The 26,368-nt window shown below is 42.8% G+C and overlaps 2 protein-coding genes across 6 annotated transcripts in view; one reads left to right on the top strand and one right to left on the bottom strand.

Annotated features, from left to right (window-relative positions):
- Positions 1-26,368, bottom strand: part of KCNIP1 (potassium voltage-gated channel interacting protein 1) — an 831,960-nt gene that overhangs the window by 756,650 nt on the left and 48,942 nt on the right. The window lies entirely within an intron of this gene.
- KCNMB1 (potassium calcium-activated channel subfamily M regulatory beta subunit 1) lies at positions 1,876-26,215 on the top strand. 5 transcript variants are annotated; one of them, XM_043491025.1, is made up of 5 exons: positions 1,876-2,050; positions 3,904-4,091; positions 11,988-12,157; positions 19,531-19,726; positions 24,405-25,397. In XM_043491025.1, the coding sequence occupies exons 3-5, from the start codon at positions 12,021-12,023 to the stop codon at positions 24,687-24,689; spliced, it is 618 nt and encodes a 205-aa protein (XP_043346960.1). In that variant the 5' UTR covers positions 1,876-2,050; positions 3,904-4,091; positions 11,988-12,020; the 3' UTR covers positions 24,690-25,397. The 5 variants fall into 5 exon arrangements, with proteins under 5 accessions (XP_043346960.1, XP_043346959.1, XP_038270173.1 ...); XM_043491024.1 differs by having other exon boundaries at positions 3,904-4,143; XM_043491026.1 differs by having other exon boundaries at positions 2,050-2,172; positions 3,904-4,143.

Below are 26,368 nucleotides of genomic sequence, written 5' to 3'. Positions count from 1 at the left end.
CAATTAAAATTCTTCTTTTAAGAACCTGATTGCTTTTTCATCGATCTTAAGATCCAAGGGTTTGGGTCAGTGTTCACCTATGCAAATTGGTGAGGATTTTTATCAAGCCTTCCCCAGGAAGGGGAAGTGTAGGGCTTGGGGGGATATTTGGGGGGGAAGATGTCTCCAAGAGGGCTTTTTTCCTGTTCTTTGTTTAACATGCTTGGTGGTGGCAGCATAAGGTCCGAGGACAAACGGTAAAAGTTTGTACCTTGGGGAAGTTTTAACCTAAGCTGGTAAGAATAAGCTTAGGGGGTCTTTCATGCAGGTCCCCACATCTGTACCCGAGAGTTCAGAGTGGGGAAGGAACCTTGACAACTACTTTTCTAAGTAAGTTTCTTCTAATGGTTTTACCCTCACTGTTAAAGATTTGCACCTTATTGCTAGTCCAAATTGTATAACTTCAGCTTCCAACACACTGAATTGTTACTTTATGAAGCATGTTATGACTTTTTCTGCTATATTAAAGAGTAGTTTACCATCAGAAATCTCGTCTCCATGTAGATACTTGAAGACCATAATCAAGTCACCTCTTAAGATTCTCTTGGATAAACTAAATACCGGTAGTTTGAGCTTCTTTAGTCTCTCACTAGAAGACATGTTTTCTAGACCTCATTGTTTAAAGCTTTTTTCTGAACCAATTTTTTCAACATCTTTTTGGACACCTAAACTAGACACAGTAATCCAGAAATAGTCTCAATGAAGCTGCGTATAGAGGTAACACCACCTTTTTGCTCCTACTTAATATCTCCCTGCTTATATTTCCAAGTCTCACATTCATCCTTTAAGTTATAGCATCACACTGGGAGTTAGATAAAAGCATTACAAGAAAAAATTGATTTTGCTGAACTCTGCTCTGATTTACACTGCTGCAATTCCATTGTCCATTAGCTCAACTCTGACCAAAATCAATGGACACAAAAAAATGATTAGCAGCTGGTGGCTTTTCTGTGGCCTATGTGGAAAGAATTGTCAGACTTAACTCAAAACCTACTGGACAATAAAGGTGTCAACATAAAAAAGAATATTTCCACCACTATTGCCACTAAAGCACTCTTCCTGAAAGTGTCAACTCAGCATGACTGTCCAAGATTAAGAGTCAGGCACATTGGAAGGAAGACTGGTTTTACTGCTGTCTGCACTATGCTGAGCGCGTGTAGAACTTGTTTCATTCTGTATCAATCTGTTTCTTATTACTTGTCTAAATTCTCTGAAGGCCTAATTTTCAAAATATCAGAAAGAGAAGCATGAGTGTGTGGTATATTAAATACGCACATAGTGCAATTCTGCATCTAAATTTTGTGCATGTAGAGATCCAGATAGGCATCTACCTCGAGAGCACAGCTTGCATATGCAACAGTAATCACGTGCTCAGTTTTTACGTACAGCCCTGGCATTTTGATCTTTAGAAAAGATCAGGATTCTTTAACTCCAAAAATAAAACTTAAATGCAGTTAGCTAACTTCGGAATAGTGAATACAAGTTCAGATTACTTTACTTTTCTTGCCCATGGGTGTAACGTATCATTTAAAAAAACAAACAAACCTGTCATTGGTAGCAGGGTCATTACTTTTAGATTGAACACAAAGGGCCTGATTCTCTTTTATACTAAAGTCAATTTCTAGTGCCCTGGCAGTGTAAAGAGAACATAAGCAGACCTGCTTTGAATTACCTTTGCACTGCCAGAGCACAGGAAAGAAGCTTTAGTGGAAACGAGAGTCAAGCCTCTGAACATTGTGGCTTTTTACTTTTCAGCAATTAATCTTAAAAGGACTGCATCCATTCATACCTTACCATTTATGGTAACAGGAATCTTCATAATAGGGAAATAAGCTCAGAGTTCAGCCACAGCAAAACAAACCCAGAGGAGTCCTGGAAGGGAAAGTTTTTAACTCTAGTTTTTGCTGTTTCATCACTGGTGTGGAAAGGTTTTCACCTACCAGGATCAGTTAAACAACAGAAACTATGTCATGAGCTAAAGACTCCGAAAGAGCAGCATCCGCCAGTGACTGTAAGTACCACTGAGAGAAAGTTTTGCCTTAGGAATGTGTGGGACAGCCTTGTCTTTTGAGAAGAAACAACAGCTTTTATAAATATACAGGACTGCTTCAAGACACACAGCTAACTTTTAAGGTGGGGGGGAAAGCTGTTATCTGGTTTTCAGATATACATCATAAAGTTACTTCAATACGCATGATGCTAATAGCTTGTGAATAACACAACGTGGGGGAACTGCTGCTCTTTCAGGGCCAGTACTTATTAGCAAATGTCCTTAGCTTCAGGAGCACTGCGACTGGGCTTTTCAAAGAGCTTAAGTTGGGTAGAGTTGGGTGCCTTAAAGGGAACTGGGCACCTATCTCAGACTTCTTTGAAATCCCAGTCTCAAATGGCCAAATAGGGTGCAGAATCATATTAGGGAGCGTTCAGAAGAAGTACTCTAGAAATACAGTAGAGATACCAGACTAAATAAGAGCAGTTGTTCAAATTATTATATAAAGCATTAGAAATCAGAGCTAGCCAATTGTTACTCTCTGACATCTCACTCCTACTTTACAGTTTTTGACAAAAGAAATATCCAGCTTTTTCCTCCAGTCTAGTTTTGTCATGTGAACAATGCTTTAATCACATGATCAAATTTACACACCATGTATGTCAAACGTGGTATAAACTGGTAGTGGTTTAGCTACCCAGGTCTCTGTATGGTGGGGAGATGTAAAACTATGTGTCTTTCCTCCTTTGGTTCAGCATCAGCCTTTACTGTAAATACCAGATACACAGAATGGGATCAGAAACTTAAATTTGTTTTCTTGTAATATTTTTACTTTTGATTTCAAGGGGTTGTAATTGGGTCTCTCAGGAATGAAGACTGCTGTGACTCTCAATATTATGGGCAAAACAATCTAACAGAGACTAGTAAGCAAAAGAGGGCTTGGAGATGCAAAAGTAGGGAAAGGAAAATTTGAACATCAGTCCAAAATCTTGAACATCAGTCCAAATACCCAAGCCAGGACATGCTACATGAAACTGCCCAGGACATAAGATGGGGAGCAGGGCAGGAGGTCAGAGTAGGCCAGAGGGCAGTACCTGAAAGGGAAAGGATCCAAACTGGTTTAAAAATGTATACACTAAAAACAAGAGAGCACATTTTGAATTATGGGTCCATAATTCCATTTCAAGATGCTGGTGACTGTACAGGCTCCTATAGCTTTGCTGTCAAGAGTTAACCCCCTCCCCCCACACACAAAAACAAACGAACCCTACCTGAATGTATGGCTCTATGATTCTATACAGATTGTCTCTCCTTATTTACTTGTTATTTATTCTATCTATGAATTGCATTACCAATAAACTGGCAATAATCTCTCTGAGGTCACTAAATGAAGCCTTCTTCCTAGGAACCCAGGGAAAGTGGCACTTCTCTTTTTAATGCAGGCCAGAATAGAGTATTCCTAGGGCTATAAAACCGGATGGCTGTTAAAGAGTTAACATTTTAGATAATAAATAGATGGCTCTTTACAAACAGCTCTCAACGTGGCTTCTTGATTAAATTCAAACTCACAGAGCACTGTGTAATTCAGGGAAATTAGAGGCTATTAGGTCAGGGCCTATTTAGAGTATTATTAGTTAATCATCATAGATCCAAATGACCACTACGCACATTGGTATAATGCAACATAACATCCACTGCCGCTGTTCATTTAAAAGCTAAATGCTTATAGGAAATTCAACGAATGGTGCAGGACAAGGTTTCTCTATTAGCGATTAACTCTGTTAATATTGACTGCCTACTTCAGATCCACACTAAAGAGGCTTCACTACTGGAGTCAGTGGGGGAGGTCAATTTCTCCTTCTTTGCTCTGACAGGTGTCTGCAAGTGCTGTGGACTCTTATCACTAGTGATTTCTGCATCAAATCTAGGAACAGCATGGACTAACCAGGAAGGGAGTTTCATCCTTAATCAAGAAAGGTCAAGGCAGCAAAAGGTCCCTGAGGAAAAGGAGGAGGGGGGAGTTTCCCCATCGAAGATAAAAAAATCTACTAATCAAATTTGGGTATTCAGCTCCAAACCCAACCCTAGTATTATCACCAGCAGCTGTCACTGTGGTGATTATACGTTGAAATTGTACAGCGAATGTACTGTATAATTTAACTAGACTGAACAAAAAGATTGGTGGGGGGGAATTATGAAAAGCTTATATTTTCCTAATAGTTATGGAGGCATCCTAGCAGTTTCAGAATTATGGCTACACTGAAGCAGGATTTAAATCCACATGTGCTCCCCTTCAGAGTCTCCAGATTTAAAACAGTAACTCTTCCCAGGCCAATTAAATTTTTCATAATATTTCATTTGTCAAATATTTACTAACTTTGGTCAGAGGAAACACTTAGAAATTAGCCTTTTTTGATGTTGCTCCTGATATAATAGATCAGAAGAAAATAAGGAAAATAAATATGAATCTGAGTTTATGATGTGGCATAATTAACTCTTTGGAGACAGCGGGAAAATTTATATTACGTAATATCACACTTCTACACACTTGTGTACAGATGCATATCTGTGCATGCACAGAGAGCACCTTAATTTGTCTTCCAAACCAGAAAATGGTGGGTTTTTATTGTTAACAAGAACTAATAAAACATCTGAATGGTTATTTTGTATATGCAAGGGGTTTAAAAAAACAAGTATATCAGGTCAATGTCACTGAACTTTACTGTACTGTCTTACATCCTCAGCTTTTCTTCAGGGGGGTTTCTATATACACGCTAAGTGTGGTTTTACTATTTTTGCTACATCATCACTTCATCCACTAACTCAATTTATACGCATAAAAAAAGGGCAAAGGAACTTTTCAGTTTTAGGGTCCAGATTCTCAGCTGGTATAAACAGGTGAAAGCAACAAAAGAGTCAATGGATCTACTCTGGATAATGCTTCCTGGGGATCTGGCCCATCACATGGTGTTTGTGGAAGTGCTGTCTGATGTTTTTAGATGAGTCTTTCCTGTTAACTTTCCTTGCATAAATTATCATTTGTTTGTATTGGGGTGGAGCAGAAATGTATCTGAACTGCTTTGGGAATTTTGAGAGGCAAGATCCTGCAGCAGTAAGCACAGGGGAACTGAAGTCAAGCAATCTGGTATTTCCTGTTCTGCCACTGGCTGCTGTAACTCTGCTCAAGCCCCTTAGCCTTCCTGTAACCACTGTGTAAATTAGCTATCTAGCTTCAAGAGATGTTGTGAGGCTTAAACAAACTGGCAAATACTTTGGGATGATTAGATGAAAGGTGCAAGAGAAGTGCAAATTAATGGATGCAGCAGACATCCCAAGAGAGAGACAGAGCTACTGATTAACAGTTCTCATAATTGCATTATTTCTTTGGTTAATAGTCCCAGGGCAATAACTTCTTGTTTTACATATGATGAGGGGGATTAGTCTCCTGCATTGTCTCACAGTATAACTGGGATGGATACTTAACCACTGTAATTTTGTGCTAACAGGCACAAATGGCAACATTCTGGCTCTGGAAGTCATTTTCTATTGGTGGAGGGGAGGGAGAGGCGCACCTGGTGCTTTAACTTTTTCCTGACTCATTGAAAAGGGATCTCTGTTAGGACCACCTGGGTGAATTCCATGTGATTGATAGAGCTGGTTGAGAATTTTCCATCAAAAGGATTTTTCAGTAGAAAATGCAAGAAAAATATCACTTTTGCCAATTTTTTTGGCTTTCCATCAGAAAAATCAAATCAAAATATTTTGTGGCAGGTCAGTTTGACCTGAATTGAAACATTTCAGTTGTTGAACTGAACCAAAGCACTTTGTTTAGCATTGGTTCACCGTTAAGCTGTATCAGTGCCTCCTGGGAGTTGCAGTTTGGGTTCCCCATGTCCTCATTCTCTTCTCTGGGCCAGGTTCCCTGGCCAGACTACATCTCCCATGTTGTACCACAGTCTCCCTTCTGCCCAAGCTGCATGGTGCAGTTTATTGTCAAACTGATTCAAAACAAAATGTTTTATTTCATGTCTGAGTCAAAATTTTAGGGAACTTTTGTTCCATTAAAAAAACTGATGGCTCAACTTTGCCCCATTTCAGGATAAAAACAAATGTTGAAATGTTAGAATTTCCGAAAGGATGGAAATTCTGATTTTCACTCAGCTCCATCAGCATCCTGCCAGTGAAGTTCATAGAATATCCAGGTTGGAAGGGACCTCAGGAGATCATCTAGTCCAACCCCCTGCTCAAAGCAGGGCCAATCCCCAATTTTTGCTCTAGATCCCTAAGTGGCCCCTCAAGGACTGAACTCTCAACCCTGGGTTTAGCAGGCCAATGTTCAAACCACTGAGCTATCCCTCCCCCCTTAACTATTGTATGTGCCTGGGCTGTGGGTTTGTAGGACAAGGGAGCACAGGTCTGATAACAGTCCCAAGATCTGAATCCCATATGGCTGCATGGAGTGCCATCACCATACCACACCTCAGAAATCAGATATGGTTTGTGGGTCCGTTTGTCAATTTAAGAAGAAGATGCTTTTTGATTAGGAACCTCAGCAAATTGTAGTGAACTTCATTGAACTGATTCTCTTCAAAGCTGGTTTCAGAGTAGCAGCCGTGTTAGTCTGTATTCGCAAAAAGAAAAGGAGTACTTGTGGCACCTTAGAGACTAACAAATTTATTTGAGCATAAGCTTGTAAGCTTATGCTCTAATAAATTTGTTAGTCTCTAAGGTGCCACAAGTACTCCTTTTCTTTCTTCAAAGCTGGTCTCTCTAGCAGAGCTCACAATGGGTCTAAATACCTATTTAGTATAGAATTTTATACTGAACTGAACAATTTTCCATACTGCAACTAAATGCTATTACTCTATGAGGAACAATTATGTTCCCAAAGATACCTTAGAACACCAATCATCTCTTTGTTCAATATTTGTAACCCTCCCCCATTTAAACGCCCACCCTGCAGTTCCACTAACCTCAGGGTGTGCTGTGCTATCAACATAAGAGCATCAACACACGTTGAAATCACATGAAAGAATATATTTGTTGTTAGTAACCATGCTAATACTAATGGCTGCTATAAAATTATTTTTCTAACAGCAGCAAAGGCTTAACTGTCCAAATATCTTGTCATTTGATTATCAAAATTAGCCAGTCAAATGATAATACTGCCATGGTTGAATGACTGAAAGATAATTAAAATAGAAAGCCACATATTAATATCATCACATTCTTCTTCAGCTCCTCCTCTCAAAAGCTGGTGGCATCTTTAAAGTTCTTTTCACCACAGCAATTGTCTTGATTTTTATTCTTCTCCAGACAATGCTTCCTGCAGTGACATTTTGAAATCCGGTGGATTCTGGGAGCGGGGGTGGGAGGCAGGCACCCATTTAAGGGTAACTCAAAGGATTGTGGCCAAAATGCTTGAAACAACAAAACAGTTCTGTGGTTTAGCCCTTCACTGTGGAATAATTCTTGCATTCCTGTTCAACAGTCCATTCCTAATCAGCCAAGTGCATGAGCACCTGTTCAGCCTTAGGCATTGACTTCACCTTGATGTTAAACCTCAATGGCACTTAAGCATGTGCTTTTGTGATTTGCTGAATGGGATAGATTTAAACATATGCTTAAGTGCTCTGCTGAATCAGGGTCCCTCCACTTGCCAAAACTGAGCCTCAACCCTTCTTATACCCATCCACCACTGATGAAAATGGTAAGTAGCTGCCTCTTTTAAACTCTGACTAGAAGACGTTTGCTCTAAGCTCACAGTTGACACCACCTAGGCAAACCCTTGAGCCTCCGCAAAGGCTCTGTGACATCAGCATGAGGCAGTATGGATTCAAGGATAATCCATGTGCAACAAACTGAAGGACTGGGGCTACATGGGTTTAATTCAGCCTGCTGGATTATTCCCCCAACCCACTTCTCTACTGTCTTTCCCCCCAGCAAATCTTATCAGTCTGCTGAAAATATGATTTCTGCAAGTGTGGTTTACACCATATTTCCATTAAAAATATACTGGTGATGCCCATCAATGGTGCATATGCATATAGATTATATATATGCATGCTATTGATGGGCATCACCAATATAATTTTGAAGTTCACAGTTGGGAGTGTGTGTGTGTGTGTATATTTATTTTCTTATTTACTAAACATCAATCATGCTAAATTGACAGAGAGAATATGGATGAATAGCATTAATTTTCAGAATTCATTAATTTCAATTGCTGCAATTCCACAGTTATCATCAGTACCAGTGAGGTTATCATTTAGACTTCTATTTAACAAAAAGGGATAAGAACACTCCAAACCCCCAAATTCAGTCCATTGTACAGAAGAACTCTAATACTTTAACCTGGATTAGCATTTTTCTTAACATTCCCCACGGTCACACTACCACCAGCAATAGCAATGAATTGAATGCCGGTGCTGACTAGGTAGAAATGTCTAAATCACTGTCCAATCCTAACCACAGCAGATTTAGGTGAACACCGTTTCTGAGGTTTCCACATTTCATTGCCAATTGTTCTCACAACCCTAGAATACATATCCATTCACACCCTCCATGACCAATGTTCCCTCTATTTTTTTCCATCCATGTGCGGAATCAATTTTATGTGCACCGAGGTAATGTGCGGATGTGCACCACCAGTAGAAATTAAAAAACAAAAAAACACATTATAATATATATTTTAAAAAGGTTACCCTAGGGATAATTACTCCAGGACAGGTTAGGCATTTTAGAACTCACTTCTCAAAGAATTAACTTTAAGTGTAAGAGAGAAATAAAAGTTATGAAATGCATAGACCAGTCAAAAAACTAAAATAACAGCACTTTGAAAGTATAAAATTATAGAGAATATATGTGCATTGCAGGAAGTACCAAGAAGTAAAAACAAGAGAGAGAGAGAGAGAGAGAGAGAGAGAGAGTGTGTGTGTGTGTGAGAGAGAGAGAGACACACACACACACAGTATGTATGCTGCCAGCTGGGGAAGTTTCTGAGAGAACATGCGCTGTGAGAGAGAGAGAGAGAGATTGATTTTGTGTGCTGGATGCTGGGGGAAGTCTCTAAGAGACTTTGCATTGTCTCTTTAAGGTACTCGCTCAGAGTTCTGAGCCCTGTCCCCTCTCCCCTGCTCTGCAGAGATGGAGTACAGGCAGAGGTGAAAGTAAGCCGGTACACCCCGGTACAGCATACCAGTAAGAGCTGGTGTGCCGTACCGGGACCGGCTTTCCCAGACTGCAATTTAAAGCCCTGGGGTAGTGGTGGCGGGGCTCCGGCGGAAATTTAAAGGGCCCTGGAGCTCCAGCCCCAGCTACCATCCCGGGGCCCTTTAAATCTCTGCTGGAGCCCTGCTGCCCAAACCCTGGAGTAGTGGCAGTGGGGCTCCGGAAGGGATTTAAAGGGCCGGGGCATTAGTGGCGGCTGGAGCCCGGGGGCTCTTTAAATCCCCGCTAGAGCCCCGCTGCTGCTACCCCTCGGCTTGGGCAGCAGGGCTCAGGCGGGGATTTAAAGGGCTCGGAGCTCCGGCAGCCACTACCACAGTGGAGCCCCAGACCCTTTAAAGCCCTTTCAGAGCCCCGAGCCCTGGGGTAGTGGTGGCAGCCAGGAGCCCCCAGGGCTCCTCACTGATTTAAAGGGCCCAGGGCTCTGCTGCAGTAGCAGTAGCTGGAGCCCTGGCCCTTTAAATCATCCCCGAGCCCCAGGGCTCCCAGCCACCTCTGCAGCTGGTAGCCCGGGGGGTGATTTAAAGGGCCCCGGGCTCCCAGCCACCACTACCACAGCTGGAGCCCCGGGCCCTTTAAATGAAGATTTAAAGGGCCCGGGGATTTAAGGCCCTGCCTCTTCCAGGTAAAAGCCACGCCTCTTCCAGTTGAGGCCATGCCCCCTGCTCAGGACCGGTAAGTCTTCTAACTTACTTTCACCCCTGAGTATGGGGCAGGGGGAGGGGGACACTCTGACATCAGCATAACCCTCCCACCACTCGGCACAGCCAGTGGGAGGGTCCCAGGAGCAGCAGGGGCTTCAAGGCAGAGGGCAGGAGCAACATGGCTGCCAAGCAGTAGGGATAGGGGCAGCTGAACACATGCTGCTGGTTGTGCACCGCTCTGCTAATCAAGTGTGCAGCACTTGAATCACTCCTGGGCGGACATCCAACTGCACAGCTTAGAGGGAACATAGTTCATGACCCCGTGTAGCACTGAATTTGCCAAACTGAGTATTTCATACAGAATAATACATAAGAACAGCCATACTGGGTCAAACCAATGGTCCATCTAGCCAAGTAACCTGTCTTCCAACAGTAGCCAATGCCAGGTACTTCAGAGGGAATGAACAGAACAAGTAATCCATCCAATTCCATTCCCAGCTTCCAGCAGACTGAGACCAGGGACACTTCAGAGCATTGTTTTGCATTCCTGCCCATCCTGGCTAATAGCCATTGATGGACCTCTCCTCCATGAACTTATCTACTTCTTTTTTTAACCCTTTTACAGTCTTGACCTTCACAACATCCCCTGGCAAAGAGTTCCACAGGTTGACTACGCATTGTGTGAAGAAATACTTCATTTTGTTTGTTTTAAACCTGCTGCCTATTAATTTCATTTGCTGACCCCTAGTTCTTGTGTTATGAGAGGGAGTAAATAACACTTCCTTATTTGCTTTCTCCACACCCGTCATGATTTTATAGACCTCTATCATATCCCCCCCATTAGTCATCTCTTTTCTAAGCTGAACAGTCCCAGTCTTATTACTCTCTTCATATGGAAGCTGTTCCATATCCCTAAACATTTTTGTTGCCATTTTCTGTCCCCTTTCCAATACATCTTTCTTGAGATGGAATGACCAGACCTGCATGAAGTATTCAAGATGTGGGCGTACCATGGATTTATATAGAAGCAATATGATATTTCCTGTCTTATTATCTATCCTTTTCTTAATAATTCTCAACATTCTGTTTGCTTTTCTGACTGCCGCTGCACATTGAGTGGACGTTTTCAGAGAACTATCCACAATGACTCCAAGATCTCTTTCTTGAGTGGCAACAGCTAATTTAGATCCTATCGTTTTGTATGTATAGTTGGGATTATGTTTTCCAATGTGCATTACTTTGCATTTATCAACAGTGAATTTCATCTGCCATTTTGTTGCCCAGTCACCCAGATTTGTGAGATCCCTTTGTAACTCTTCACAGTCTGCCCAGGACTTAGCTATCTTGAGGAGTTTTGTATCATCTGCAAATTTTTCCACCTCACAGTTTCCCCATTTTTCCAGATCATTTATGAATATGTTGAACAGCACTGGTCCCAATAGAGACCCCTGGGAGACACCACTATTTAACTTTCTCCTTTCTGCAAACTGGTAATTAATTCCTACCTTTTGTTTCCTGTCTTTTAACCAATTACTGATCCATGTGAGGGCCTTCCCACTTATCCCAGAGCAGCTTACTTTGCATAAGAGCTTTTGGTGAGGGAACTTGTCAAAGGCTCTCTCAAAATCTAAGTACACTGTATCCACTGGATCATCCTTGGCCACATGCTTGTTGGCCCCCCCCCAAGCATTCTAGTAGATTGTGAGGCATGATTTCCCTATACATAAACCATGTTGACTCTTCCCCAACAAACTGTGTTCATCTATGTGTCTGATAATTCTATACTTTACTCCAGTCTCAACCAATTTGCCTGGTACTGAAGTTAGGCTTAGTAGCTTGTAATTGCTGGGATCACCTCCAGAGCCTTTTATAAAAAAATTGGAGTCAGTATTTTCTTTTACTGGACTTACTTGACTGCCTTCTAAATTTTAATGCGAGTGAGGAGCTGTAATGGATCAGGTTACCCTAAACCCCTCACGATTTGCAATATCTTGAATCAAAGCCCCTTAAGAGTTTATATTAAATCTAATACTAAATCTGATGATGATTCTGGTTGCATTTTCCCCTGTTTTTATGTTTCACTCCAGAACAAGAAATTTCAGAATCCATAACACTAAATCATGTTGGGGAAGAAACTGGTGACCGCACAGAAGCGAGGGGAGACCAGGGCATTGTGCCTCGGACTAGGAATGGTTGCATGCTCAGTGATGATGTACTTTTTTATTGGGATCACAATTATGCCACCCTACGTGAACAGGTAACTGCAGTTATTCTTTTGTTACAAACATCCGCCTGTGTTTTTTCTGTTATCAGGATTATTATTTTTTGTGGAGCCCAAAAGTGCCTTAGGTGCTTTACAGAACAAATCAAAGAAGACTGCCATAAAGAGCTTCCAAGCTGATTTTAGGTAGCATGAAGTGGGGAGGGAAGCTGTTAATCATGAATAGTTAGAGTTATGGGGAAGCACCTGACACAGGAAGACATCCTTTCAGGATTAGAATCACAGCAGATCCAGAAATGCATTCTAATTTTCTGTGAAAGGTTTAGAAAAAAGGGAAAAACTTCTATTTTGATCAATGTTTCTCACAGAATTTTTCAGGTTTTCACTGAGAACATTTTGGCTTTTGGATTAGAAAAACATTTTTCAGTTTAACAAAAAACACTGCAAATCTTCAACAATAGTTTATGTTTAAAAGCCATATTCCCTTTAAAAAAAGTTTAGATGAAAATATTCAAACCTGCCCTAGCAAGAATGTATGACCTCTGGCAAATAAGCCAGGTTCATAGCTCTGAGCTTTAACTCTTTAACCACTGGAAGCATTTTGTAATGAACTAGTGTAACCCACTCATCAGAGCTAATTACAGGTTCTCTTCCCCCACACACATACCATGGGAAAATGCCTAATCAGTCTCCAAAAAACACAAGTTGGTTGCAGTCCCTGCTAGGGTCTAGAGGTCCACAGTTCAATTTCTAATTTGACATCATACCAGTAAGCGTGCATATTTTTGTTTTTTTATGGATAGATTTCTCCGTGTAAATAGATTTATATCCATAGATACACATACACACAAGGCCTCTGTTGCTAGGATCCTGTTTTAGCACCCAAGGTAGGGGACTTTGGTTTCTGGATCAGGCTGATAAAGTTTTATCCTTGCTGTCACCATGAAGTTCTGAGTGGCTACAGTGTGCAGCATAATGATAGCCATGAAGTTCCTAGCTTGCCACAGCTGTTAACAACATTCATAGATTCATAGATACTAAGGTCAGAAGGGACCATTCTGATCATCTAGTCCGACCTCGTGCACAGCGCAGGCCACAGAATCTCACCCACCTACTCCTATGAAAAACCTCACCCATGTCTGAGCTATGGAAGTCCTTAAATCATGGTTCAAAGACTTCAAGGAGCAGAGAAGCCTCCCTCAAGTCAACCATGCCCCATGCTACAGAGGAAGGCGAAAAACCTCCAGGGCCTCTCCAATCTGCCCTGGAGGAAAATTCCTTCCCGACCCCAAATATGGCAATCAGCTAAACCCTGAGCATATGGGCAAGATTCACCAGCCAGATACTACAGAAAATTCTTTCCTGGGTAACTCAGATCCCATCCATCTAATATCCCATGTCAGGGGATTTGGCCTATTTACCCTGAATATTTAAAGATCAATTAATTACCAAAATCCCATTATCCCATCATACCATCTCCTCCATAAACTTATCGAGTAGAATCTTAAAACCAGATAGATCTTTTGCCCCCACTGCTTCCCTTGGAAGGCTATTCCAAAACTTCACTCCTCTGATGGTTAAAAACCTTCGTCTGATTTCAAGTCTAAACTTCTTGGTGGCCAGTTTATACCCATTTGTTCTTGTGTCCACATTGGTGCTGAGCTGAAATAATTCCTCTCCCTCTCCTGTATTTATCCCTGTGATATATTTATAGAGAGCAATCATATCTCCCCTCAACCTTCTTTTAGTTAGGCTAAACAAGCCAAGCTCCTTGAGTCTCCTTTCATAAGAACAGTTTTCCATTCCTCGGATCATCCTAGTAGCCCTTCTCTGTACCTGCTCCAGTTTGAATTCATCCTTTTTAAACATGGGAGACCAGAACTGCACACAGTATTCTAGATGAGGTTTCACCAGTGCCTTGTATAATGGTACTAAAACCTCCCTATCCCATCTGGAAATGCCTCTCCTGATGCATCCCAAAACCGCATTAGCTTTTTTCAGAGCCATATCGCATTGGCAGCTCATAGTCATCCTATGATCAACCAATACTCCAAGGTCCTTCTCCACTTCCGTTACTTCTAATTGATGCGTCCCCAACTTATAACTAAAATTCTTATTATTGATCCCTAAATGCATAACCTTACACTTCTCACTATTAAATTTCATCCTATTACTATTACTCCAGTTTACAAGGTCATCCAGATCCTCCTGTATAATATCCCGATCCTTCTCTGAATTGGCAATACCTCCCAGCTTTGTATCATCTGCAAACTTTATTAGCACACTCCCACTTTTTGTGCCAATGTCAGTAATAAAAAGATTAAATAAGATTGGTCCCAAAACCGATCCCTGAGGAACTCCACTGGTAACCTCCCTCCAACCTGACAGTTCGCCTTTCAGTAGGACCCGTTGCAGTCTCCCCTTTAACCAATTCCTTATCCACCTTTTGATGTTCATATTGATCCCCATCTTCTCCAATTTAACTAATAATTCCCAATGTGGCACGGTATCAAATGCCTTACTGAAATCTAGGTAAATTAGATCCACTGCATTTCCTTTATCTAAAAAATCTGTTACTTTTTCAAAAAAGGAGATTAGGTTGGTTTGGCACGATCTACCTTTTGTAAAACCATGGTGTATTTTGTCCCATTTACCATTGACTTCAATGTCCTTAACTCATTTCTCCTTCAAAATTTTTTCCAGGACCTTGCATACTACAGATGTCAAACTAACTGGCCTGTAGTTACCCGGATCACTTTTTTTTCCCTTTCTTAAAAATAGGAACTATATTAGCAATTCTCCAATCATTCGGTACTACTCCTGAGTTTACAGATTCATTAAAAATTCTTGCTAATGGTCTTGCAATTTCAGGTGCCAATTCCTTTAATATTCTTGGATGAAGATTATCTGGGCCCCCCGATTTAGTCCCATTAAGCTGTTTCAGTTTTGATTCTACCTCAGATACGGTAATATCTACCTCTATATCCTCATTCCCATTTTTCATGCTACCATTGTCCCCAAGATCCTCTTTAGCCTTATTAAAGACTGAGGCAAAGTATTTGTTTAGATATTGGGCCATGCCTAGATTATCTTTAACCTCCGCTCCATCCTCAGTGTTATGTGGCCCCACTTCTTCTTTCTTAGTTTTCTTATTTATATGGCTATAGAACCTTTTACTGTTGGTTTTAATTCCCTTTGCAAGGTCCAACTCTACTCGACTTTTAGCCTGTCTCACTTTATCCCTACATGTTCTGACCTCAATTAGGTAGCTTTCCTTGCTGATCCCTCCCGTCTTCCACTCCCTGTATGCTTTCTGCTTCTTCTTAATCACCTCTCTAAGATGCTTGCTCATCCAGCTTGGTCTACAACTCCTGCCTATGAATTTTTTCCCCTTTCTTGGGATACAGGCTTCCGATAGCTTCTGCAGTTTTGATTTAAAGTAATCCCAGGCCTCCTCTACCTTTAGATCCATAAATTCTTCAGTCCAATCCACTTCCCTAACTAATTTCCTTAATTTTTGAAAGTCAGCCCTTTTGAAATCAAAAACCCTAGTTGCAGATTTATTTTTGTTAATCCTTCCATTTAGTTTGAACTGAATTAGCTCATGATCACTTGAGCCAAGATTGTCCCCTACAACCATATCTTCTATGAGGTCCTCGCTAGTCACCAAAATTAAATCTAAAATGGCATCCCCTCTAGTTGGTTCAGCAACTACTTGATGAAGGAATCCATCAGCTATCGCATCTAGGAAAATCTGAGCCCTATTATTACTGGCACTGGTCCTCCAGTCTATATCTGGGAAGTTAAAGTCTCCCATGATCACGCAGTTTTCATTAGTATTTACTTTATTAAAGACATTAAAAAGGGCTCTATCCATATCCAAATTAGATCCCGGAGGTCTATAGCACACCCCAAGCACTATCGTAGGAGAGGCTTTACTAGTTTTCTTCCGCAATGTAATTTTTGCCCAGACGGACTCTGTCTTATCCATTGCATCGCTTCTTATTTCTTTACATTCTACCTCAGCACTGATATACAATGCTACTCCACCCCCTTTACCTTTGTTTCTGTCTTTCCTAAACAGCACATACCCTTCAATACCTGTAGTCCAGTCATGACTACTATTCCACCATGTTTCTGTTATCCCTATAATATCTGGTTTCACTTCCTGCACCAGTAGCTCTACTTCCTCCATTTTGTTACCTAGGCTCCTCGCATTGGTGTATAAACATCTTAATTTTTGCTGTTTGGCCTCGCTCACATTTTGTACCCTATTAGGCCCAGTCATTCTACAGCCAGTATAACCTATTAGACTAGTATCCACACCGCCCTCGCTCCTTATATACATTCTCTTACCCACGGCTGTATCCTTTCTTACTTCGTCTTCTTCCCTCTCAATGCTAAAATCTTGCGTGGAGATTTCCTGGACATCTCCCATCCATCTCCCCCTAATTCCTAGTTTAAAGCTCTCTTTATCAGTTGTGCCAGCCTCCATCCTAGAAGTCTATTTCCTTCCCTACTCAGATGAAGTCCATCCTGAGAGAACTGTCCTCTGTCCGTGAATGCCTCCCAGTGGCCATACATCCCAAAGCCCTCCTTATAGCACCACTGCCTAAGCCATCTGTTGACAGTCATAATCTTGTCACACCTTTGTTGCCCTTCTCTAGGAACAGGAAGGATCCCGCTAAAGATCACCTGAGCCTCAATTTCCTTAAGCGTCTTCCCCAGCCTAGCATAGTCTCCCTTAATACTTTCCAGCGAGAATCTAGCCATATCATTTGTTCCCACATGAAGGATAATTTGGGGATTCTTTCCCGCTCCCTTGAGGATCCTTTTCAACCTCAGGTCTACATCCCGTATCTTAGCACCCGGCAGACAGCACACCCTTCTATTCTCAGGATCAGCTCTAGTTACAGGCCTGTCTATTCTTCTCAATAAAGAGTCCCCGATCACATAGACCTGCCTTTTCCTGGTGACTGTGCTATTCTCCAGTCTCTCCCCTGTTCCCTCTGGCTGCAAGTTCTTTCCATTCCTATTTTCCCTTCTTCAACCCATCCTGTATCCTCCTGGGGCTCATATTTGGTGTAGTCTCCCTTGACTCTTCCGCTTTTCCTATAGGACTAGCCTCTCTTCTTCCTTGCCCTTCCACTTTCAGCGACTACCTGCTGAGCCCCTTCTTCATTTTCCAACTCTGCAGACCTGTTCCTAAGCTCTATTTCTCCTTCACTAGCCCGTCTTTTCCTCTGCCTGGTTCTTTTAGTCACATGTTTCCACTGACCACTTTCCTCACCCAGTCTCCCCTCAAAATTCCCCAGCCCTGCTTCCATCCGTGAGTCTGAGCTTTTCCCTTCAGATACCTCATATCTTTGCTCCATCATCTGCTCAAACCCCTTCCTAAACTCAACGAGACTTTCCACCTGCGTCTCCAAACCTCGGATCTTTTCCTCCATCAGCTCTATCAGACGGCATTTCATGCAGAAAAAACTCTTACCAGTTCCCCCCTCCAGGATCATGTACATACCACAGCTTCCACATCCAGTCATCCTCAATGTGTCTTCCACTGCAGGAGTCACTCCCACAGCTGCCTCTGTATCTGTCATCTCCTTCCCACCTAAATCCTGTTAATCTGGGAAACACAAGCCACACCAAAAAGACTACACACCCCCACCCCAGCAAAAGCAAACCCCAAACAAGCACCACAAAACAATCTCCTCCTACAGAACTCCCACTCAAACTCCCCTGTTTAGAGCTCTGTTTGCTAGCTTCTGTGCCGCTGCCTGACTGGCTGGCTACCTTTATAGGGCCCCTAGTCAGAAGCCCCACCCCCTAGGCAGGGCTCAGCTGCTCTCTCAGCACAAAGCCCCACCCCCTAATCAGGCTCAGCAGTTCTCCCAGCACAAAACCCCTACACACACACACACACACACACAAATACTAAAAATACAAAACCAAGTACAACTACCTTCTCCTCCAACAGAACTCCCACTCAAACTCCCCTGTTTAGAGCTCTGTTTGCTAGCTCCTGTGTCGCTGCAGCTGTCTGATATGCTTAGTAAAAAAAAGCTGCTGAAAGCCTCGTGCAAAGATCCTGTGTATTCAATCATGCAAATGACCCTCTTAATAAAGACAAAGAAGTTAAAACCCCCAGTAAATATAGGATTTGAGAGTTACCAAATATTAGTTAAAAGGTTTATTTTTCTGAAGCATCCAAAGCAGGGGTGGGCAAACTACAGCCTGGGGCCCACATCCAGCCCTTTTAATTGTTTTAATTTGGTCCTTTAGCTCCTGCCGGGGAGTAGGGTCTGGGGCATGCCCTGCTCCGCATGTGCTGTGGCTCTGCGTGGCTCCCAGAAGCGGCAGCATGTCCCCCTTCCAGCTCCTACACATAGGGGCAGCCAGGGGACTCCACATGCTGCCCACACCCCAAGTGACCATTGGCCAGGAACTGCAGCCAATGGGAGCTGCAGGGGTGGCACCTGCAGATGGGGCAGAATGCGGAGATGCCTGGCCACGCCTCTGCATAGGAGCCAGATGGGTGACATGCTGCTGCTTCCGGGAGCTGTTTGAGGTAAGCACCACCCAGAACCTGCACCCCTGATCCCCCTCCTGTGCCCCAACCCCCTGCCCTAGCCCTGATCCCCCTCCTGCTCTCTGAGCCCCTTGGTCCCGACCCAAAGCACCCTCCTGTACCCCAACCCCAGCATCCCCAGCTGGAGCCCTCACCCTCCCACACACCCCAACTCCCTGCCTTAGTCCGGAGCTCTTTCCCACACCCTGAACTCCTCATTTCCGGCCCCACAGCAGAGCTGTCACACCCTCCTGCACCCCTACCCCAAATTTTCTGAGCACTCCTGGCTTCCCATACAATTCCCAGACCCCGATATGGCCCTCAGGCCAAAAAGTTTGCCCACCCCTGATCTAAAGCTCTAATATGCTAAACTGTATTTCAGAACATATACAAGGTCAAATTTTCATTCAGGTCTCTGCAAGTGCAGAGAAAAACAACCACAGGCATTCACATTTAAAATATTTACCAACAAGTATTAGAATTCACACAAACAAACCCTAGTTTTTCTGTTGTTCTTTCGGGGGTGCCAACTTCCAACACATCCAAGCATGGGAGATAAAATCTGCCTCTAAATCCATCCAATGAATGGCTAAAGGGTAAGTAAAAATGCATATCTTCCCTGCACTGCCTCTAATCCTAACCTACCCTATCTGTCTGTTTGGGTTTGGCTCAGAGCCCTTGCATACACACTATCCACACCCCTAGCCCACCACACTGCTGACGGCTTAATGACACATGAAACACCACTATGGTGGAAAATTTGTCAACAGCGCTAGGACAGAATCATGCTGTGAAAAAGCTGTAGACAAAGCATTTAAAAGCAGTATAATTTGTTTTATAGCGTTTGGACCAAAGAAACTACGTGCAAACTGCTCAAAACCAACATTAAGGACAAAGTCCAATGCTCGTTCAACAATGGTGAAGGCGATGAAAAAATTTTCCAGTATCCTTGTCTAGAGGTGTTGGTTGATTTGAACTTCTCAGGACAAGAGGTTATGCTCTATCATACCGAAGAAACGCAAGAAAGAAATCCCAAGGTATTGGGATTTAAATGTATTCATCAGAATCACTATTCATATTTATCACGTGTGGTTCAGCAGGTTATTTTTATAACCAAGCAAAGCACTAGTGAATTAACTGAAAGTAGAGCACAGACTTGTTAGTCTTTCTTCATGCCAATGCTTCTGCTTAGACCAAGGCAAATGTTGAAAAATTCAGAGTGAGGACAAATTTGGCATGTATTATAAATTCAATATCAGACATATTTAAGGTAATATTTGAGAAGCAATTACACCAACCTTAATAACATTTAAAAGCATAAAATATACATCAATCTCTGCACGCTGAAGCACAATTCAGAGGAATAGATCAACATGTTTGGTTCGCCCAAGCGTTTGTTGAATAACCCTGGGCTAGGTTGAAGTTAAATGTGGCCCTGATTAAAAACAGAGCCCCAAAGTTCACTCCCATTTGGGGAATGCAGGAAATAAGGTGGGAGGTAGAAGGGGGAAAAGGTGGAGCCTTTGGGAACATGAAACACCAGTGGGTTTGGTACACATCAGGTGGGAGCCAATAAACTGGGAATGTGGGCACCCAATCCAGCAGCTGGGTTTGTCTTTGGTGTAATCTGCAACTGTTTCTACCCACTGTTGCAACAGAAATTTGAGCTTGGAAATACCCTTGAATAGATGGGAGTGTTACTGAAACAAAACCTGTACAGAGGTTGCACCATGTATTATGGTGGGGAGCTCCATTCCAGGAAGGGCTGTGGGAACCTTGACAGCTGGGAGTTCAGCTTCACTTCCAGGGAGTGTCCAAAGTCTTGAATAACTTGGCAGGTCTAACCTGGGATGGCAGTCTGGAAAGAAACATGTCCTCATGTCATTTCCAATACTCCACTTGTGCTCCTGTCTGGAATCAACTGTTTTGTAGTGTTTTTAAAATGGCAAGGTCTGGTCCCCCAGCCTGCCACTGGAAGGGAAGCAACCATTTCAGAACAGCCAAGAAGATGTGGGTTGAATTTGGTTCCTAAACAGGGGGAAGATTTCAGTGGCTGCTTTTTTCACAAAAACAAGCTCTCAGCTCTCATGGGGCGGGTGTAAACCAAAATGTTCAGATCCAAGCACCCTTGAACTTAAGGTGTTCAAAACCCAAACCAGAATATAGGCCTGAATTCTGCAGTTTGTCCCTATCTTTATAGCAAGTTGAACCAAACCTCCAGAATTACACCATTTTCAGTGAAGGGGAGAGAAACATTTTCAACCATAGAAACAGCAAAATATCACCCTGCAGCGAGTTCTTGAACATTCGCTGAAATATTTCTTGCATGTGAAGTGAAAATTCATGGTTTCACTCAGCAAGCTAGCTTTAAGAGGGAATAAATAAGGAAAAAATATAATAGAAAGCAAAAAATGTGTGTGTTTGAGAATGCCTGTGTCTGATTGTACGGTATGTGAATGAGCTGCCAGTTTCATGGAAAGATTGACATTTCATACATTGCAGAATGGTTTAAAGTGAGATGTGGGGAGAAAGTACAGGATTGCAGTAGATATATCTTCAGTCCATTATGCTGTCTTGTACTTGCTTTTGAATAAGAAAAATAGATTAGAGTGTTGTGAGTAGAGCGAGTTTTGAATGCTAAAAGCACAGAATTACTAGAGTGCACATAAGAAAAACAGTAAGGATTAGTTTAGGAGATTTTTATTTCCTTGGCACGTCATCAGAATAAGAGAAGGACCCAAACCAAAATGCCAGGTGCCCTTGACCCAAGACTTCAGAAAATTCCATATCTGAATTTAGCAGCTTGGGTCAATCAACACTTCAAAGTCCACTTCAAGGCTGAAGAATATATATTAAACGTTAGGAAGCACGATGGGATTTAAACATGCAGATAGTTTGGAGCATTTGGAAATGCGGAGGGTCAATCTCCAAAGGCTGTTGCAAGCTTTGCAAATACAAGGTTTATATTCCTTTATAGTTCAAACATATGGCAATTCTAAGATCTGTAGAAAAGCTACATGTAGTATCTCATTGTACAGAATTGCTACTTGCAGGCACAATTACAGGGACTATGCACACAAGTGATAGCAAGAAGAAAAAATGCGTTTAAATGTAGAGGCTTGGTCAACACTTCGTTGAAAATGTAGTGAGTTTAGCTTTTAAATTAAAATGTTTTTCACAGATTTGAGGTGGATTTAAGATCTCAAGATTAAAAATTAAGTAAACGTACAAAACCTTTAGCTTTGGGGGGAAAATTTCTCTGTCCCCTGTGAAACTCCAACTATAGGGAATCTCAGACATTTAGGGACAGTGCACTGAATACTCTCCTTTCCATAAGGTAGTCTGTGAGAGCAAGTTCAAGGACAGTGGTTGACTCTTAAGGTCCAATATTCAGCATAGTGGGTGATACTCATCCCTCTGTAGGACAAGTCCTTATGCACCAGACAAACCCCAGTTAAGCCCTCTTATGAGACTTACACGGACCTTTAATAGTACATAGACTTTAAGGTGAATCTCTGCATAGGGGTTAGTTTCAGCCTGTCTACATGAACTTGGAATTCCTCTTCAGGCCTTGCTCTATCAGAGGGCAGTCCTGAAACATCTAGGAATACATTTGCAGTGAGATAAATGTTATTGTTTTATGGGGCCAATTTTATGTTTGCACATAGAGGGTTTTCTTTCAGGTTGTAGTCACTGTTGCCTTGGGAAAAAATTAATTTTGTTTACATTACATTTGTTTAGGTTATCGGTTTCGGGATAAATCTTTTGCATTTCGACAGCTGAAATTTTAAAATTGCTTCCAGGTTAGGCTAAACTGATCAACAAACACTAGCTACTTAGAAGTGAAAAAAGATGCCAGAAATGGAAAATAGTAGTACTGCAAGTACCTCAAAATGACTTGTGGGTTAATGCTCTGAAATAAATAGCATTTCTAGTAATTTAATGTCAGTCAGCATTCCAAACTCATAGCTAGGATTTGGGCAAAGGGCTTTTATTTTAGCCAACCCACTTTAATGGGTGCTAATGAAATGGTGCAATAAACATTGTGAACCTGAACAGAAGATTAATTTCTTCTATAAATTAAGCCTGTCAGCACAGTTTTTGCCAAACTGTTTTCTAAGAGCAATGAATGGATTTTATGCCTCTTTAAATGGACTCTTAATTACATTTGAAAGCCCGCTGCTTATCCATGAGGAAGGTACGACTGGATAGCTGATCTCTGCTTTCTCCGTTTGTCCATTAAGTTAGGCAGTTACAGAGACAAAGAATGGCTCTTGGCAGACAGCTGTATTAAGAATCCAGCAACACCTTTCCTCTGAGAGGCAGCATAAGCCCAATGAATAGGAACATGGATAGACGCTCAGAAGAGTGGGGCTCTGTTCCCTGCTCTGCCACTGAACTCCTGTGTTACAATGAGAAAGCAAATGCACTCGACTTCATTTCCCATCTCAGCTCTTTTCTGTCTCACCTAGTTAGACTGCAAACTCTGCAGTACAGGGACTATCCTTCACTGGATGTGTGTGATTTAGTACCTATCATAATGGGGTACTAATCACAGCTAGAGCCTATAAGTGCTACATTAATACAAATAAAACAACATTGATCGCTATCTATTTCTTGCACTAGAAAGCTACAAAATTGTTTCATAGTGTAACCAATTAAAATATTCTCTCCCCCAGTGAAAAAGTAGGTCATCGTCTTTCACTTATTACAGAGAGAGCCGCACACTGAAGTGACTCAAATACTGGCCAAGTACTCTTGAATAATTGGAATTTAGACTACTCCAGCACCCCAAGATAGCTGCTCCATGGCAGCAGTGGTAGACTAACTCATGACTGCGAAAGTCCTATCAGCAGTGACATACCTTTGTTCCACTGTCTCTGCTCCATTCCAGCCAAGCCCATTTAGAAATTTCTGTACAACTAATGTATTTGTACTGTGGCAGTGCCAGAAGCCCCAGTCAGGGATCAAGGGCCATAGAGATAGGTGCTGTCCACACACAGAAAAAGTACAGCCCTTGTATCTATGTTTAAAATCTAAGGCCCTGAGCTTTGTAAAAAAATATGCATGGGCTTCACTCCAAGAGCAAGAGCTGTCCCGTTGGCTCCAATGGCACTTTTTCATAGATTCATAGAGCTTGAGGCCAGAATAGACCATTAGATCAGATCATTAGTCTGACCTCCACAGGCCACTAAATTTCACCCAGATACCCCTCAGTTTGAACCCACTGTCTTTAGTTAGATGAAAGCATTCCAGTCATCAGGACACTGAACTATTTGTGTGCCATAGGCAAAGAACAGAAGGGACTAAGGTGTTCCCAGTGTCTGATGCCCCTGCAGTGGTAGAAAATGGATTAGGTTGATGATCCTACAGGGCAACCCATATCCCATGCTTCAGAATAAAGCAAAAAATGTCCCTGCCAATCTGACCTTGGGGGAAAATTCCATCCCAACTCCAAATTGCTATTCACATGCATCAAGTTACATGTGCGTGTAACCCTTTGCAGGATTGGGGGCTCAGTGTACGACAGGAGACAACAACAGATAGGTAGGGGATGGACAAGGTAACGGCAAGACAATATTTAGAGATACTCTCAGATGTGCACATAACCTTTTGTTTGAACTAGTAAAGTGATGTTTTAAGAAAGGTCTCATGTCATTGCACATCCTGCAGTAGAACAATTGCTCTAACAAGTATCTTGATTTCTCATTTTAGTGCTCCTATATTCCACAAAACTTGAAGAACGACAAAGAAGTTAAAACGCTAATAGAAAGCGCCGCAGAAAATTTCCGAAAGCATCAGACTTTCCCTTGTTATTACGACCCAGAACAAAGACAGACAAGTGTCATTTTAATAAGGCTATATCCTCCAAAGGGCCTTTTCTTCGCTTTCCTCTGGCCTTCCCTTATGTTGACTGGTGGAGTTCTGATTATCATCATGGTGAAAGTCAGTCAATATATTTCTGTTCTTTCTGCTTGGCAATACAAAACAAACATATAATGTTCCACAACAAAACAAGCTGAAGTTCCTTTTCCCCCACACTCTGCCTTCTCAGTCTGTACTTTGTAATTCTTAAAATGTACCAGGTTCAGTGGTCAGAGTTCTAGAGAAGAGACATGTTGTCTGAGTTTATATACCATATATTACCATGAGACTGCTCTGATGCCTACATTGATGACCTGTTCCCTGAAAATGACTGTTGCTCTCCATTCAGTTTCCAATTCACTGCAGTATACAATGTGAATCCAAAGTACTCCATGTGTACTGTGTTTGACTAGCACTCTTGACATGGATAGCACAGCTAGGGTTGCCAACTTTTTTAATTGCACAAAACTTGCCCCGCTCCTTCCACAAGGCTCCACCTTTGCCCCTTCTCTGAGGCCCCACCCCCCACTCACTCCAGCCCCCTCCCTCTGTCGCTCGTTCTCTCCCACCCTCATTTACATTGTCGGGGCAGTGGTTGGAGTGCGGGAGGGAGTGATGGCTCAAGCTGTGGGTGCAGGCTCTGAGCAGAAATAAGGGGTTAAGAGTGCAGGAGGGGGCTCAGGACTGGGGCGGTGTAGGCTCCAGCTGGTGGTGTTTGCTCTGGGGTGGGGCCAGGGATGAGGTTGGGAGTGTGCTCAGGGCTGGGGAAGGGGGTTGTAGTGCGGGAGAGGGTGCAGGATGCGAGTTCTGGGAGGGGGCTCAGAGCTGGGATAGGGGTGCAGAAGGGAGTTGTGTGTGTGGGGAGGGGTTCCAATCTGGGGCAGGGGGTTGGAGTGTGAGGTCTGGGTGGGGGCTCAGGGCTGGGGTGCAGGCTCTGGGAGGGAGTTAGGGTGCAGGAGAGGGTTCTGACATAGGGCAGGGGGTTCAGGGAGCGGGCTCCAGCTAGGCGGTGCTTACCTCAGGCGGCTCCCACTCTGCAGCGCAGCAGGGGTAAGGCAGGCTCCCTGTCTGCCCTGGTTCCGCACTGTTCCCAGAAGTGGCTGGCCCCTAGGTGGAGGCGCAGCCAGGTGGCTCTCTGCGGTGCATGCTGCCCACACCTGCAGGCACCACCCCCACAGCTCCCATTGGCCATGGTTCCCTGCCAATGGGAGCTGTGGAGGTGGCGCTGGAGGGGGGTGGGGATAGCACGCAAAGCTTCCCTGACCACCCCTGCACCTAGGGCCAGACATTCTGGCCACTTCTGGGGATCTGTGTGGAGCCAGGGGAGGCAGGGAGCCTGCCTTAGTCCTGCTCTGCTGCCCACCGGACTTTTAAATGGCCCAGTCAACAGTGCTAACCAGAGCAGCCAGGGTCCCTTTTCGACCAGTCATTCTGGTCGAAAACAGGATGCCTGGCGACCCTAACCTCAGGTCCTTTCATCATGTATTTTGTGAACGGATGTGTCAGCTTCAAAAGAAAAAAAAAATCAGAACTAAACTGCAGATTTTAAGACCATCAAGCACCAATGGAAAAAATAACCCCACTCTCACTGAAATGTAAAGTTCCTTACTGTTTGCTGTACAAGATGCATGCTGAAACAATAAAAAAATCCCTCCACACATTATAGCCTGTTCAATGTCTTTTCTGAAGTTCTTGGTAGATCAGTGACAAGAACACACTATCAGGAAGCAATCAGAGACCACATACAAGCTTTTACTCTCTAGGCCACTGCTTCAAAACCAGACCAGCTGAAAACAAGTTAGTACCATCAGCTC

Source organism: Dermochelys coriacea, chromosome 8 (assembly GCF_009764565.3).
Source record: "Dermochelys coriacea isolate rDerCor1 chromosome 8, rDerCor1.pri.v4, whole genome shotgun sequence".
Taxonomy (NCBI): Eukaryota; Metazoa; Chordata; order Testudines; family Dermochelyidae; genus Dermochelys; species Dermochelys coriacea.
Note: the sequence above shows the minus strand (reverse complement) of the source record. Positions and strands in the feature narration are given on the sequence as shown.

What these genes read in the sequence shown, in the direction of transcription:
- KCNMB1 (XM_038414245.2), top strand. Translation starts at nt 12,021, where the DNA reads ATGTTGGGGAAGAAACTGGTGACCGCACAGAAGCGAGGGGAGACCAGG. An exon ending in ATGCCACCCTACGTGAACAG is followed by an intron (nt 12,158 to 19,530) that starts GTAACTGCAGTT and finishes TTTGTTTTATAG; the next exon opens with CGTTTGGACCAAAGAAACTA. An exon ending in CGCAAGAAAGAAATCCCAAG is followed by an intron (nt 19,727 to 24,404) that starts GTATTGGGATTT and finishes TTCTCATTTTAG; the next exon opens with TGCTCCTATATTCCACAAAA.